At 32.2% G+C, this 18,541-nt stretch overlaps 2 protein-coding genes across 2 annotated transcripts in view; both read right to left on the bottom strand.

Moving 5' to 3' along the window:
* The window catches only part of LOC143198704 (uncharacterized), a 237,424-nt gene that overhangs the window by 144,452 nt on the left and 74,431 nt on the right, over positions 1-18,541 (bottom strand). The window lies entirely within an intron of this gene.
* On the bottom strand, positions 13,710-14,468 carry LOC143199045 (uncharacterized). The gene is made up of 2 exons (XM_076408767.1): positions 14,353-14,468; positions 13,710-14,300 (listed from the first exon to the last, which is right to left on the bottom strand). The coding sequence occupies exon 2, from the start codon at positions 14,172-14,174 to the stop codon at positions 13,842-13,844; it is 333 nt and encodes a 110-aa protein (XP_076264882.1). The 5' UTR covers positions 14,175-14,300; positions 14,353-14,468; the 3' UTR covers positions 13,710-13,841.

Here is an 18,541-nt window from a genome sequence, read left to right on the forward strand (position 1 = left end):
CCTAAGCAGTCTTCAACTGACAAATATCTCAAAAATTATTGGTTCAATTAATACATATCATTACACGTTATATTACCTCTTCTTTATCATTATAATTGACAAACTTGCCTTCTGAAATGTTTCTGATGACTTACAGCAATATTTGGGAAATAGCTGCTCACTATCGAATAAGAAAATATTCAAAGGACGATTCTTTTTCTTACTCCAGAGTGACCAGCTAGAATCAAATGGTCTTTTGCTGGTGTCGCTCTGTCGTCGGCAACAGAGACCCTGGATTACGACTGGGAGTGTCGTAATTGGTTAACTACCGGGATTGGTGGGGATTTTATCAAGATGTTGTGTTCTAAGGCGCCTACGTAGAACCGTACACTGAGCATATTCGTGAAACTCTTCACGAACGGGATGCCTGATTCGAGGTGAATGTTGACATTCGTCATAAACCATGGGGCATTGAGTAACGCGCGGACTTTTTTGGATTGGAACCTTTGGAGTAGATCAAGTTGTCTCTCAGAGACGTACCTGTACCACACCTGTGCTCCGAAGAGGCAGACTGGACGGACTAGCATTTTATACAAAGTCGCTTTGTGGAAGATTGGGAGTTTACTTCCTCTGCCAAGATGTGGGAACAGTAGACTGTACACGCCATTACCTTTGCAGATAGCGTGCTGGATTTGGACCGTTGGAAGATTTGGAGGGGATAAGCGCGGAACTCCTTGCGGTGGAACAGAATAGCCTGAGTTTTACTCGGGTTTATTTCCAGCCGCCTGATCGCAATCACCTAGTTCAGTTGGATTTGAAGTCTGTCGCGGATGTAGTTGGGACTGCAAACGATGGTAAAGAAATCTTTATCATTTGCATTCAAAACGATTCTTCTTCAAACTTCATTGAAACGATGATCAATATCCATGATCCGGTATCTTTATTGTTGAAAAACGGCCTGGAGAAATTAATTCAAACAATAAAATACTTTATATTTAAATAACTTTATTCAGATCAGCATAATAGGGATAACATCAACAATACCTCATATTCTAATGAAGAAAATTCAGTTTATAACCTAATTCTTCTAAAATATAACAATTAAATATTTTTATATAAATTAAACACAATATTTAACACAAATTTTAACGAAATTAGAAGTCACCTAATAGTAATAATAACAAATAAATCAACAATCATAGCAGAGGTCAATACTCCTTTAAATATGAACAACATAATACTTATTGTTATAGATTTTTGGATAATTTCAGTAAGATTAAAACAATGAACAATGTCAATGTTACAATTTATTGATAATATTTAACTTTGTAGTACTAACGTAAATACATGTATTATCACACTCATAAGATTGCTCATTAATCTCGAAATATCACAATGAAGCATCGTTTTTCGTTTGTCATAACAAATTGATGTTGATGAAATTTTCTAATATTTTAGGGTCATGAATATTTCCTACATAATAGTGATTACCCTGAGATATGTCTAAGGATGTCGTATTGCTGGTAAAATTGTTCCCGATAGTACTATTACTTGTAAATATAATACAATATCTTCTAAAGTTTATAGAAATTACATGAACTATCATTGAAAACGTTTAATCTTAGTTGACTATTTTTTGTACCTCAGTTGTTTTAACCGTACAGGCATATTTGGTTTGTAATAAAAACTTGTCTTATTAACGATATAACTACGTTGTCTACATATGTATAAGGTACTAATAATAAACATTTTATGCAAAATAAAAGCTCTAAAATTTCATAAGATAACTGGTCATAAAAATTTTAAATAATGTTCTTGATAATAATGTGACAATATCAATATAATAAATATTTTTTAATAAAAATCCATGATATAATAGCTACACTGTTTTAAGATTCCTTCTGATATTTGGTTCTTTATATCAACACTGACTGTGATATATTGAAAAATTTACGTACTGGTGATGTAACGAATATCAGTTCTCGTACTTCAAACTCGAAACCTGCTCGATATAGTGAAAGTGAAGATAATGCCAACAAAAAAAAACGTGTATCCTTATAGATATCACTACTTAATTGATGGATAAGATTGAAAGTGACAGTGAAGGATAAGTACTTCCTATATAATTGTCGAAAGTCTGCTCATCTTTTGTATTGTGACTTTGTAATGCCTAATGAGAAGTTGGTTCTTATATAAACACTGATTGTAATTAATAAAATTAGACTAAGTTAAAAAAGTATTTTTCTGTATCATTCATGTTAAGAATGCCGAAGAAATATCGATAAATTCTCAAAAAAAATTAAAGATACATTATAAAAACACCTTTTAAGTAATTGTAATACACTTTTAAAATCGACAAGTACAAAGATTTAGTGTATTTTGGTACTTACTTTTAAATATTTTTCTTAAAAATATCGATATATCTTTTGAAAAATATCGAACGAATATTCCTAGTTGTTCCTAGTGTAAAAAATATGATTTTTCTTCTCCGATTTATCGAAATATCGACATTTTTCTCAGCGCCCTAATTGATGCTAAGAATCCCGCATTTTTTCGCGTTATATTTTGCAATTACCAATATTCGCTACATCACTAGCACTGATAAGGATTTAGTCAGTGGATAAGTATCACATTGTATTATTTGCTTTGTTGTAACACTTAATAATAATGATGCCGTTTAATAATATGCTTGGCTAAGCTTTTATATCGAAGGAATATACGAAAACAAAAATTGCATATCTTGTAATTAGTGTGAACATTAATTACGTGTTCGTATAGCGAACAATTTCTTGGAAATTGTTCGTTGCACAGTTTACATTTGGCCCGAACAGAACACTTCCTCTTCAGTTTGTGTTGTTCGAAGGATTCTAAAGTCAGAAACAAAAAATCGCATTTGATGCACCTGAAATGTTCTCGTTCGATTAGCGAGTTCGAAGCTTCCTTAGAATAACCATCATCGTTAACGCCACATGACGACAGATCTTCATGTAGCGTCAACACATCATTTATATTTTCCAGTTCAGGGCGATCCTGACTTAGCTGTAAATTCATGTCCATCTCCGTTAGAGTGTTATTGTTCAAACTCCTCGACGTATTGAGACATGTATTGCTGTCTACATCACAGTCGTTCAAAAAAGGATCGATATCAGGTCGCAAGAGGGCGTAGTCGTTATAAAACTGATTCATCTCCGTTTTGTCAATTTCAAAGTTGGACACGTGTTGTGTCAAATGATCTTGCAGCGAAAGCTTTAATCTAAACGATTTCGAACAATGGTTACATGAAAAACAATCGCGCTCGTACGATTTTAAAATAATTGGTTCTATATTTAAGGCGCTTTCGTTTTTGATTCGTCTTCTGCTCGATTTCCTTGAATTGATTATTTTAGTAAAACGTTGACATTCCTTCTTGGGGTATTTGGTTTTGTGGGCCATTAGATCTTCGTTGGTGAAGAACTTCGTTGAGCAAACGTAACATTTATATTTGAAACGAGGTATCCTTGTTCGGCCGTTGATAAACTTCAATAACGGATTCTTCAGTATATCCTCCAAAACCACTTGACAATCTAACCACTCTAAACTCGGCAAGTTTAATTTTAAATATAACAACGACAATCTAAAACAAATAAGTAATAAATAAGATTAAAACACATACAATTGATGAGATGAGATAAAACTGAACATAAATAAAATGTATCGTGGCTTACCATTCCATCAGAAACAAAATCTAAATTCCGTATTTAAGTACAAAACAAACGCAATATTTTGTTGTTTCCTTTATTCCTCTTTCAACAAATACAATATAGCGGAAAAAGAAAAAAAATGTTCAAAAATTCAGTGGAAAAACGCCTATATAATACAATAAATTTATTAATATTTTTACAAGCCAACATGTACATATTTACAATTATATAAAATTAATATTATAAAATAATTTAAAACATTTAATGATTACCAGTTGATTTACATTGGTAATAAGACTATTGAACATTTCTAAATGCTCGAAATTGTATTTTAAGTATAATTTGAGACAATCAACTTTGTACTCTTCAAGAAAAAACAGAATCAGAAAAGAAAATAACGGTACAAAAATAATGTAATCAAGTTTTAATGGTTACTGAACATCAATTACAGACTATATATTATAAATAAAATGAAAATCGGATTCTTTTTTCCAAATACAAACAAAATGACAATTCCATCAACAAAAATAAATAATTTGTTTTTAACCGATCTGATTAGAATTAAAGTCTTGGGAAGCAATGAAAAAGATAAATCTCCTAGATAACAGTAAAAAAATTACTGTAGCTGAACCACTGTAAAGTTGACTTTGGCGTGAGTAGCGATATGTTTTTTGAAGTAATATTCGTCGGCGAAACTCCTGCCGCATACATCGCATTTATGTCTGATGCCCATGTGTCTGTTCTTATAATGACTCCTGTATTCCCTCACCGTGTAGAATCCTTTGTTGCATTCCTCGCACCTGTGCCTGAACTGATCGAGATGGCGGAGCATGTGTCCCTTCACGTTCTTCTCGTACATGAACGTTCTGAAGCAGAAGTTACATATTGCCCTATCGGTGTGCTGTGCGATATAATGCGAGTAAAATTCACTATTCTTCGAGAATGTGGCATTACACACGTCACAGCTGTTGATGAAACACTTGCCCTTCTCTATATGTCGGAAGAAACCGAATTTATTAATGAATATCTGTTCACAGCGTATGCACTTGTAATGGGTGGTATCGAGCTCTTCGTTGGCTTCAAGCTGGATGAATTCCGTAGCAGAGAAATCGGGTACCTCGTGTCGTCGCCTCGGTTGCGGTGCTCTAGGTTTCGGCGGCGTATACAACCGTTTATTTCCACACCCAGGAGCGTTCGACAGAGAGATCTTTTTCGAAAGTACCATCCTTTCATCGTCGGCCTCCATAGAACTCGGTAACATATACCCGTGCTCCATATTAACCAGATCTAACGTCTCCTTCAACTTCCTACCGGCGACCATCTCTTGGTTCTGGACGAGCTCGTCCTCCTGTATCACCACTTCGTTCACGCAATTACCATCGGGCTCGTCCAGAATATACAAGAATTGACTGCCGTCGTCGAGTACGGCGTGTGGTAACTCGATGACCTCATCGCTGAACACCAACTGTTCTACTTCATCCTCCTGGCTCTCCTGACAGTTGAACTCGAGATCGATATCCTTGTGGGTCTCGTGATGTTCGTACAGGTCCTCTAAACTCTTGAACGCCACGGAACACTTGCAACAGGTTAATTTTTTATTGTACATATTGATGTGATGCTCTATGAACTTGTTTTTGTTGGGGAAGATCTTCGAGCAAATTCCGCACTGATATTGGTCGGTGGGTTGCTCGTCTTCCAGTTCAAAATCAAAGAAATCTTCTGCCTCGAATTGTCTAAAACAAATATATTCATATAAGTAACAAATTGACAAAAAACAAACTGTTAGACCAATTGTTTATTGCTTCTGTGGTATTACGAAGCTGACGTGAACACGAGGGTAAAAAGAATGTCTTGCGAAATAGGGTTTTAGCATTTTATTTATAAAAATTAGTGCACTTGTATTAAAACCAGTACAAAATATTACTTAACCTATAATAAATATAAAATATTGCGTAAAACAAAAGTCTACATTCACTTAACTCTAGATACCTAATGGATAGTAATAAAAACAAACTAATAAAAATAAATATTTGAAATAAAACAATTAAATTATTAGTAATATGGTATTATAAAAATGTAATAAATTATGATTGCATATATGTTACAGGTAAAGACAATGTTAGTCCACAAAAAACACAATTATAAGATTAAACAATTGTGATTTACTTACTTTTGCAAATTTTCTATTGGTCATTTTCTTAATACTCGATTTACTATCTTCACTTAACATATAGCGGATCTTTCCGATCTTAAGTAAAATAATCAAAGCAATTTATAAATAATAAACTAATTACCAAAAATTATTTTATAATTTTCTAGAAAAGTTTCAAGGTTTGAATAAAGTTCATAATTGATAGAGTCATCAGTAATATTATTACCAAATTCGTATTCGTAATCAGTAATATTACACCATTTCATATATGTATGCAAGATGACATACTTTTCGATCTATCCTGCTCCAACCATCTAGTGGGCACATTCACCTCAATACAACATATTATCCACAATTGTACTGGAAAGTAGGTATTCAAACCCATCATTTCAGACTTTGTATTGCCGCGCACAATTTCATCGCATATTCTGAGCAGATGGTCACTGTTATGAATAAAAAGAACATAACAATAATACAAAATAATAATAAATCTAGCTTGTGCTCATAAACTTTAAAAAGACTGATTGATAAAATTTATCTTAAGTATCTTTTAATATATTTTAATAAACTTATTATCTTTTAATCTTAAAGTCTTATTTATTTGTCCTTTACTTGTCGTTGAGGATGGATAACCTTCTTACAAATCTCTGCCTAATTTAGAAATCGGTAGAAATATTGAGGTTTGGTTTGATTTCATTAAATGTTGCTTTTGAACAAGATAAGCTTGAAAAATACTCTCTGTTGATTCCAAAATAGCCAAAAAACTACTGAATTAACTGACACTGTATTTAGTAAATAATACAAAATACCATATTTTTATTTGTATGGTATGAATGAAAAACTGTCACAACAATGAGCAAGATGAAGATGGACATCACATAGTCCCAGTAGCGGAAAAAATGCTGATGTTGGATCTTAAGGGCTAAAGACGACGATTATGCAAGTAAAAAAAGCATCCCACTTTCCAGCATTAACTTTAACAACTATTTCAAAAACCTCTATTTTTGAAATCATATCCCAAGATATTTGGACACTGATCTTATTGACATTTTGTATACTTTTAATAGTAATCAAATGTATTATTTTTGCCATTGCATATTTTACAAACGCACGAATTATACCAATAAACAATATGTTATTTATTATTTTAGATAAAGCTATAATAAGTTCTTAATAATCAAACAAATTTAAGTTTGACAAAAATAAACAAAAAAAAACGTTTTAAACTAAAATATGTATATAATAACCGTTATAATAACTAAATAAAAATAAACAAAAACCTTATTTAATCTATCTACTACACATATTTTATAATCAACTATATACATACAATTTAGCTTAATACCTACCTAAACCTATTTATCTATTTACAATATTATTTTAACCACTCTCAACTGATTACTTTGAATTCGGTAAGCAACAAATTAGATTTGTTTTGTAACAGGTTTAATTTTGTGTATATATCACAAAATTATATTTTATTTTTGTATTGCTGAGGCTTTAGCTATTAATTGTATATAGTAGAATATAAAGTACGGGTAGTAGATAGGTTAAATAAAGTTTTGGTTTATTTTTACTTAGTTATTAGAACGATTATTATGTAAATATTGTATATTAAAGCTTTTTTGTGTTAAAAATCTTGACTTGGATTATTTTTTACTTTTTAGTGAGTTCCTTGCCTATTTTTTGAGTGTGAGGGTTGTTTTTCTTCAAACAGCATGGCTTTTGCACTGAACCACTTCCGATTTTCGGTCACATCAGCTCAGCAATAACATTATACACAAAAGTCTGAATATCACATATAAAAAAAGTTGTGAAAACATTGTACGTGCCTTTAAAATTTGAGATTTTTCCTCGATTTCCCCGGATTCCGCCATCAAATCCTGATTTTATTATAATAGAACCACCTCGGAAGTATCCTCTTTCGAATAAAAATGTTTTTGAAAATCGGTCAACCGAATCGTAGAACTGCCTACTTTTTGTAGTCGGTTAAAAAATAATACGAAATAATCAAAGAAGATGCTAGAAATCAAGCTAAAACATAATAGCAAATTCACAAAACAATTAAGTGATTGAATAAAATCAATAAAATGCTATAAATTAAAAAGATTAACTATTTTATTTCATTCATCAAATTTTAGCTAAATTTCTCATTATTTATAAGAACATACGACTCAAAGTTTTGTGGTCCTTTACAACTGTGATGCTTCAACTCTGCCTTGGTAACAAAACCTCTTTTACATACACAACAATTGAATGGTCTCTCTCCTGTGTGATACCTCATGTGAATCGTCACAGTATAAGGTTGCGTAAAACCCTTCGCGCAAACTGGACATTTATGGGGTTTCTCTTTGGTGTGAGTTCTGATATGATGCCTCAGAATCTTCCGGTTGGTAAACGACTTGTCACAATACGGACATTTGTGAGGCTTGACGCCGAGATGGCCTTTCATGTGAGGCTGAATGTTTTTCTTCAAAATGTCTTTGCCGCAAATCTCGCACACGCACCGTCTCTTCCGGTAATCTGGCTGTTCCTGGTCGTGCGTTATCACATGCTTAACGTAACTACTCTCGTACGTCATCACTTTATCACAGATCGAACAGACGAAACAGAATTTGTACTGGGGATCGTGTACCGACCAAACGTGTTTTTTCAAAGTGTTATGCTGTATTTTGAACTGTCTCCGGCAAAAGGGACATTTTCCCAGCTCCAGGTGATCGGTGAGATGCAACTTCTTCATGTGCCGTTGGAGGTTCTCGTTGTTACCAAAATCCAAGTCGCATATCTTACAAATAAATCTTTCAAACTTTTTTAGTTCGGAATGTATGTAGGAATGCCGCTTAAGATTTCCCTGAGATGCAAATATCTTTAAACATATAGGACACTGATTCCTAAAAAAGAATTATACTTAAATATATTTGATTAACGTTTGGTAATATTGAAGCAAGAAAATTATTTCAAATATTACTTACCTTTTAGAGAGAACTAGAAATGAGTGCAATAATTGTATAAGAAATGCAGAAAAAATTAGTGAAAGGAGTTAAAAATTAATGAATATTCCAATATTATACATTATTTGTTTATAAAATAGCATTTATCAAAAATAGTATATAAAATGTTATTGTATAGTACATCTAAAACAAAATTAAATTGGTTGAAAGATTAGGGACCAACAAAAGACCATATTGTGCTATCAATATTGTGTTAGATAACTACAAATTCTTAATTTGGAATAGATTAATATAATTTTTTTTAATTACGTTTTTTCATAGAACTGACCAATAATTACTCATGATAACTTTTCTTAAATTTTCTCACGAAAAATGAAATGACAATTTTCAAAATTATCATAATAATATTGCTCTTTTATGCCGTGTTTATTTTATTTTATATTATCACATATGAATCATATCACATCAGAGAAAAAAAGAAAATATGTCATTCTAAGTTCAAAACCTACAATTTACACGATAGATATTTATGAACTATTGTCACCTTCATAAAACGCAAAAGATCTGCAACTAATTGAATTGTTGGTTTTATTTTACCCTTAATAATCTCAATATAATTCATTTTAAAGCTGAAAAGCTTTAAATGATGTTGAAACTGTTTGAACATTTTAGACAAAACAGATTACACTATGATATGTTGGACATAACCGATTAGTTATTGAACAAATCACAACATTCTCAAGGGAGCATATGACGATATTTTACCAAAATCCTATAACTAACCCTAGAACTTCTTAACTACTAAAATTTGAGTGCTTATAACAATGTTTAAATGTATTTCATTCGACCAGAATAAAATCAGATAAAATTATCATCCACATAAAATACCAACAAACCTTGACACCGTCAATATTTAAATAGTATTGAAAAAATTAAATAGTATTAAAATAGTGATAAATATCAAAAATCAATAAGTTAGATTGATCCTCATCACAGTTTTTTGAAGCTAAATAATTTAAGATAAGCACGAAGATATTCACAATATAATTACGCGTCTTTAGGTCCGGCACATACATGAACTTTCAGCTCTGAGTGAGTAACAAACTTCTTAAAACAGATTGGACATCTGAATGGTCGTTCGCCTGTATGGTATCTCATGTGTATCGTCACAGAATACTTCTGTGTAAAACTCTTATCACATACAGTGCACCGATAAGGTCTCTCCTTCGTGTGAGTCCTAGTGTGTAGGTTTAGACACTTTCTCGTGATGAATCCCTTTCCACAGTATTCACAATTAAATGGTTTTTCACCTTAAAACATTATACGAAATAAAAAAGAACATTAATGCAAATATTTGTAAAAAAAAACATAAATTTCATAGAACAAATCTAATATTAATATAATTTGATACAATTGGCAATAAATAAAAGCTCTGGGAGACACGGATAACTGAAAGAACAGAAGAAAAATTATACATTACATAATATAATTATTGGAAAATGCCGAAAAAAATGCTTGATTTTTTCTTATGTATTATAATTACAAATAAATTATTTCATCATACCAAAATCCATTAATGCACAAGGGATGTAAAAAGCAGAAATGAGCAATCAATCGTAAATCGCTAAAAAGTAGAAACAATAGAGAGATTGTGGATACAAGAATGAGATTTCGAAAAGAAACAGAAAGTGATCACTACTTAGTCCTCATAAAAACAAGGCTAGACAATGAATTAACGAAAGCGTCAACAAAGAGGGATGCCTAGGTTGAAACTATAAAAGTTTATAAGTTATAAAAATAAATTATAACCAGAAAATATGCAAAAATATTAACCCAGCAATTTGACAGAAGACCATAAATGTCATATAAGATAATTAGTGGAAACAGTTCAGCCAAATATAATTTAAAAATATCAACACCCATGAAAGGTAATGGTTTAAACCATATTGAAATATATACATAGCACGACTGATACGCGCCTGGTTGTTTCGACAAAAAAAAACTGTGTGATTATGTCTGAGTAGGAGATGTGATAAGTGGGGTGTCTAGACAAGGGTTTTGTTTATATCAGAACAGCCCATTATTTCTATACAATAAACTACATTTAATATAAAGGGATTTTTTTGTTGTTTTAAACCCTATACATTGATTAACATATATACGAAATATAAAGGAAGATTTTTCCTATTCTATTTTCATATATGTCATAAAATTAAAAAATGTTAAGTTATAATATTATCTATTCTTGAAAAAATAAACAGGAATCAATTTGCAACTTTCCACGAATTCGTATTGGAATATGGAAATTATTTAATTGTATGTTTTCTGGGTAAAATTATACTAGTTAGAATCAATTAGTCAGGTTCAGCTAGTTATTTAAAAATAAAAACAGTACGAAATGATCTAGAAAATAATTTAAATTATGAAAAATCCTCTTAAGGGCTATCCGGAAAGTCAAGCTTTGTGAACGTGAAAAAAACTATTTTTAAGTAAATAATTACTTAAAATCAACAGCTGTCATTTCAGATAACTATTTAAACCAACCAATGCTACAGAAGAACGGCAATCAATAAAAAAAAATGAAATAAGTAATTCCCATTACCCGTATGAGACATCATGTGGTTCTTCATGTTCTTCTTTAAAAGCTCCTTTCCGCACACATCACAACAATATTTTCTAGAGCGACATGGGAAAGTGGAGTCAATTCTTGAATGTCGCTTTCTGAGGTGCGTTTCCAAATATCTGTTACAGCTCAACACCTGACCGCAAACGGAGCATTGAAATTCCGGCTGATAATTGGGATCGTGCAATTTCAAATGTTTCTCAAACCACGGTTTCTCCTTGAAGCGTTTGCCACAGTGGGAGCATAGAAATTCGACCAGCGATTTATCTTGATGGACTGTACGGATATGGTAACTAACGGCGTGTTTGAAAAGAAATTTTCTGTTGCAGTGGGAGCATTGATGACGTTTGGTTCCGTGAATGTAATTATGCCTTCGCAGTTTTTTATATGTTGGAAAAAGTTTCCCACATATACTACAACAAAAATGTTTACTCCTAAAACATTAAAAGATCATGACAATTTGTATTTGTTCAAATATATATTGTTTTGACTCGTAATACATACCCACCACAAATATACCTAGAAAGTAAAATATGTGTTATGTCCATTAGTCATAATTTCTGAAATAAATCTGTTGCAACTTTTTCGTATATCCACTTAGATCTTGAATTCAGTAACTCACTTATATATCAGATAATCAATCCCATGTTAAAATATAAAAAGCTTGATAGTCATAAGTTTCAACAAACGATAATTATCTAGTATTAGAATTTATCAGAATAAGGTATAAATTAAACGCTTCGAAAAAAATTTATTTATTGTAATGCAATTTGTTATTTCCAGAAAAACAGTTCCTTGTAATATCACTAAAAAGGTATGTAACTAAACACATTTTCCTTATATATAAAATACTTTAATATGCTTAAAAAATACTACTTACCCCTATATGGATTCGGCAACTGATTCAAAAAAACTAGTAAAATTTATATAAAAATATAAAATATATTTATTGTAATAAGACAAAAATTAAAGCTTTGTTTAGTCAAAACATTGTAAATTTCTAAAACACAGTCATCAAAATAATTAGAAACTTTTCAATTAATTAATTAATTAAGAAATAAGAATATAAAATAATACTATAAAATATTATTTCGGAATACTTGCAAATATCACAACAAAAATTTAGTATTCATTTTAAAATTAGTTTATAACAGGGTGATATACTCAGCTGATTTGTCAATATTAACTTCTATTCTATTAAAGCTTTACTTTTATTTATTTTAAAATTAAAATCTTTAATAGATACATCACCAAAATAATATCGGCCGATATCACTGACAGCAATATACTATTTGAAAAACTGTTTAAAATGCGTCAAACCAACAATTAATGATTTTATGGTGAATTTAAAATACAATTTAAAATAATTTCCCTTGAAGCAGTGAGAGGAAGTTTCACATAAATATCTAGCTAATATTTTCGTTGATATTCTTCATGTTATCGAAAAAAAAACAGGAAGTCTCTACATTTACAAAGATAAAATAATCCCATAATACTGCATTTCTGGTTATAATCCCATTCCTTAAAATATAACAAGTTAAGGGACCTCTGAAAATTGACAAGTAACAGAGGCAATATTAGCTTAAAAGAAACTACTATAAGATATTGCCAGATCCATTAAAAAGGCACCACAAATATTTTACAGCAATATATTTAAAACCCTCTAGAAGTTTAAAAATTAAAGTCCTTAACCGGAAAACTCCTGTTAAAATTCTACTTTTTCATGATTAATATTATTTTTAACAATATTATAAGAAATTATTATATAATATTCAGTCCAGCAACTGACTAAAATGTATTAGTTCAGAAAATATATAACTAGTAAAGTATAATTTCGTATTCCGGGCGTAATTAAGATAGCAATATAATCTTAGCAATTATAAATTGATAAAGTAATTAGCAAAATTATCAAAAAAAGATAACACTAGTAATTATATATTGACAAAATCGAAATGTAAACGAAATACTTTAGTATTACGTATATAACCAAATAAGAACTTTGATATAATACCGGTCGAGCTATTGGCCCAATTTATTTGCACAATTTTCAAGTTATCTAATATATGAAGAGTTTAAAAAATCACTCTTAACTGTTAAATCATATGGGACAGCTTTTATATACATGTCAAAATTCTCTCTCAAATTTTACATTTTGTTCGACGTAATACAACATATTTTTTTTTACTTCTAAATATTGAAGAGTTTGTAGTGACCTTTGTTATTGAGAATTTCTAATATATTTTTGTAATAACTCCTATGGAAATTTGAGAAAAACTTCAATATAAATATTATATTGCAAGTTATAATCTGGTAAGTAACTCGAAAGTCGTTGCAATTCTATAAAAAATTGAATTCGTATCCATAAATGTTTTCAATATTTATTAATAATTCAGCTAAATAAATCATCCTGTATATTAAAATACTGATATTTGTTCAGTTACGCACTCAATTAATTTTTAACTAGGACCCAAGCATTTGTGGCTTTTCAATAATGTCCTTGAAACGTAGCTTTTCAAGCAAACTTCACATTTGTACGGTTTTTCTCCAGTGTGATAACGCATATGAATATTCAGGCTGCCCTTTTGCGTAAAAGACTTTCCGCAGATCTGACACACGTAAGGTTTTTCTTTGGTGTGTACTACCCGATGCGTCCTCAGCAAATTCTTGGTTGTGAAGCTCTTGCCGCATATATCACACTGGAAGGGTTTCTCTCCGGTGTGGGTTCGCATGTGGTGTCTTAGACTCGCTTTAGAGGTCACGTGTTTACCGCATATATCACACACGCTCATCACGGTTTCCCCGGTATGAGACTTCAGATGGACCTTGTACGATTTTATGTGCGTTAACACCTTGAAGCAGTGCTTGCAGGTGTACTCGACCTTCTTGTAATCTGGCTCGTGAGTTTTGAGGTGCTCCTTGAAGTATTGTTCGTTCTTAAAGACTTTCTTGCACATGTGGCATACCAACCGAGCCCCGTTATGTTTGAACTCCTGATGCCTGGACAGTTCGTATTGGAAGTTGAAGCCTCTGTCGCAATGCGAACACAGGTACCTGAACTGGTTGTAGTGGACGTTGTCGACGTGCCTCTTCATCACCTCCTCCTGCATGAACTTCTTGTCGCACAACTGACAGATAAACTTAAACTCTTTGAAATGCACGTACTTCAAATGATGATCGAGCATGTGCTTCAGCTGGAACAGCTTGTTGCAAAACTGACAGGGGATCTTCTTCTCTCGGTGAGTGCGAGAATGTCGTTTCAGCTTCTGGGCGGTGGGGAATATTTTCGAGCAGTTCGCGCAACTGAAAATCATATCAACTGACCTAAAAACGTGAGTATTTAGTCGTTACCAAGCAGAATAAAACCATTGGAGGGTTTCAGTTGACGAAAACAAAATTATACTTGTGTATTATTATTATTACCTGCTTAATAGTACATGAATTTTTAACATGACACGGGATATACACATTGTTCCCATCCAAAAATCAATTATCAAAATATATGGAATGACATTTTTCTCAAAAATTTTATACGACTACATGGATTGTTACGAAACTTAATAATGAATTAAATGTAATGACAACGATAATATTATCAAAAAAAAACATATAACTAATATTCTCACTATGTATATACATAACCAAAAACACTAAAAAGCTAAAAACATCTATCACCACAAGCCTTGTTGTCAAAAACATGATACGCAAATTGGCACGTATAAAAAATATGCAAATATAGTTCAACATAATATTAAACAGAAACAAAAAAACTAAACAAATATTCTTTGTATTAGCAAAAATATTGACCCTAACATGGACTCTGATGTTATTTCCAAGGTTATCGGTATCTAGTAAATTCATTCGATTAGACATACGCCGTTTTGGACTATTTCACATATTTCATAGATTGACGTTGTTTGAATAATTGCTCACCAATACTTAGATAAATAAAATACAATGATGAAGTCGTTAATCTTAAGTTAATGCGTGTATCAAGTCAGGATATTATTGTCAGACTTATTAATTACAGTACTTAATATTAATCACGTATCGTCTATGAGATTCGGTAAAGAAGATTCATTCTTTATTTCATCACTGATATGACTGGAATGCTCATTATATGGTATCCACGCCGAATGAGTATTTTAAGATGCTCACACTAGCTTTGTTGTGAAAAAGATGTTGGAAGAATTGGCACGTATAAAAAAAACAAAAAGGCTTCAAAATAACACTGAAATCTTACTCTCTCCAAAAGCCCAAAAATGTTGAGCCTAAAATGGTTCTGGATAATAATGTTGATCGGTCTTTTCTTGACTAAGACACTGACCACAAACATCACATGTAACATCAACTATATAGACATCAGGATTACCAACATTTCTCGATGATGTTTCGTCGTATCTAGTAAACTCATTCGGTTTGACATACGCTTTTTTAGACTATTTCACATGTTTTATAGATTGGCAGTGTCTTAATAATCGTTTACCAAAACTTAGAGAAGTAAAGTTCAATAATGGAAGTTTTTTTGTTATTACAGAATTCAACTTACTAATTATAGACGTAGATTGAGAATTATTACCAGTGTTGCTCTCACATCGTCTATGAGATTCGTTAAGGATACTGTCAAAATCTTCAATGGACTAAAGAATTAGACAGGTATCGAAATTCTTGCTGTTGATGTTAAAAATACAAATTTTAAATAATACAAAATTTAATAATAAAAGACCTATATGACTGACATGGTCGTTATGTAGCACAAACAGAAGAATGAGTACCTTAGGATGATTATCAAAACAGGCAAACTATTACTGCTAGGCTATATTGTCAAAAAGACGTTTCAAGAATAAACAGGTACAAAAAACGAAAATAGAGTTCAAAATAATATTAAGCAGAAACAAAAAAGTAAATAGCTGCTCTCTAGATGAACAAAAATGTTGAGCCTAAAATGGCCCTGGGCAATAATGTTGATTGATTTTTCCTCCACTGATACACTCACCGCAAACATCACATGCAACATCAACTATATAGGTATCAGGGTTATCAACATTTCTCGATGATGTTTCCTCGTATCTAGTAAACTCATTCGATTGAACACACACTGCTTTCGATTGTTCCACACGTTTAATAGGCTGACAATGCTTCAATATTTCCTCGTCAAAAGTTATGGAAGTAAAACTAAATGATGATGGTGCATTTCGATTCTTGCCACAAGTCGATCTCTGTGTGGAATTAGTACCAGTGTTTAGTGTGCCTTGCGTGAAGGTTTTGTCATCACTATCACATCGCTCCTCAGATTCGATAAGGATAGTGTCAAAATCCTCGGTTTCGATAGACGAAAGAAGATTCATCATTTCGTCGTCGACTATGGATTCTTTGTGCTGTTGAACTTTATTAGCTTGATCTAATATGGGCTTATTCGTACCCTGGAAAGAGATTGTATTAACCGGTTTAATTTTAGGGGGTTCGTTGGTCTGTCCCCCACCTAACAAAACATTAGGTTCTATTAAGTTCGGTGCTTGTGAACCCATGCCTGTGCTACTACATTGTATTGCTGGATCTGTGTCCTTGATATTCCACTGGTACTGTTCTGTTGAAGGGATCACATTATGTTGAATGGTAGAACTATCTACTTGATCGAATAATAAAAATGGTGTATACATCCTAAATGTGTTAGCATCATGCTCCCGCTCCAAATGATTTCCTAAATCTACAGTGGACGAGCTCACATTCGGACAAACAAAACAATGATATGTGCTGTTCACATAAGTCATCATGTGATCTCTAAACGATAGATCATCTGGGAATGCTTGACGACAAATGTTACATCTCCATTTGAACTTTTTTTTAGGAAACAAATGTACATGTTGGGTGCTAAGATGAGTGATAAATACTTCAGCGAAGAAAAAAATCTTATGACAGCTAGGACAATCGAATAAATCACTGTTTTTAGAGCTATGATTAATATTGATATGTTCGACCAGATCTTCCGCAGTCGTAAACGATCTTACACAAAGAGAGCATTTTAGAAAGTCAACGGGATGATGCACCTTAATATGGTCTAATCTGCGCATCACGTTATTGAAATCTTTGCCGCAGAGATTACAATAGAAGGAAGGTCCAATCTTTGAAGATGTACATACATTTGGGTGTTTAGCGCGATAGTGATCGATCAAAGACCTTACATCCACGTAGGCTTTTAAGCAATTCCCGCAATTGTATCGATGCGTAGGATGGATCAACCTCCTGTGATTATAATAACGTTTAAAATCGCAGAATCGATCGTTACATACATCACAATAAATTTCATTGGTGAATTTCGAATTATTCGAAAACCGATGAGTGACTGGACCGGTTACAGTCGAAATATTCGGGACATTGTAAATTTTAGCACTATTGCTCGAAACATTATTTGACTTATCCATTGGAACAGTATTCTGTTCTAATGACAGACTATTATGAAACTTAAATATATGCCGGTACAATTGGCCCGCTTTGGTAAAGCTCTTTTGAGGACATAACAAACACCTAAGTGCTATTTGTCTGCGATGAACTATCTCGCAGTGTTTGCTGTACACAGATTTACCGAAAAATATGCAAGAACACTCTAAGCAGGGCATCAGAGTTTTACTGTCCAGCATATGTTTTGTATAATGCCACAACATACTGTTCAGACTGACATCTGCGTACGGACAGTAAGAACATCGTATTTGATCATCCATATGTACATGTCCATGATGCTTCAACAGACTGGAATATATCCAAAACGGTTTTCTGCACTTTTCGCAGAAGTACCTCGGACGGTCTGATTTTATCTTTCTCTCTGCGACGTTTAGCTTGTCAACACCACATACTGATTCCACGTGATCGTTGAATTCAATAATCGTTCTCCAACCGTGCTTATAATTACAGACGGCACAGCCAAACATATGATCTTTCATAGTAGACTGGCAAAGGTGACGATAGTATTCTTCAAACTGTGTCGAAGCCATACCGCATTTATTGCAATACAAGGTCCTAAAACAAAAAAAATCTTTGAAATATGTTTATTTTTTAGATGTACACGTATTATGGCTTAATGTAAAAATGATCAATTAGGAAATACGGTTTTTTATTACTAAGGAATTGTGTAAAGATCCTCGTACAAAGTAATGTTGTGAAA

Source organism: Rhynchophorus ferrugineus, unplaced genomic scaffold, assembly GCF_030347505.1.
Source record: "Rhynchophorus ferrugineus isolate W39M unplaced genomic scaffold, kcgeb_rfMv2 rfM6, whole genome shotgun sequence".
Lineage (NCBI taxonomy): Eukaryota > Metazoa > Arthropoda > Insecta > Coleoptera > Curculionidae > Rhynchophorus > Rhynchophorus ferrugineus.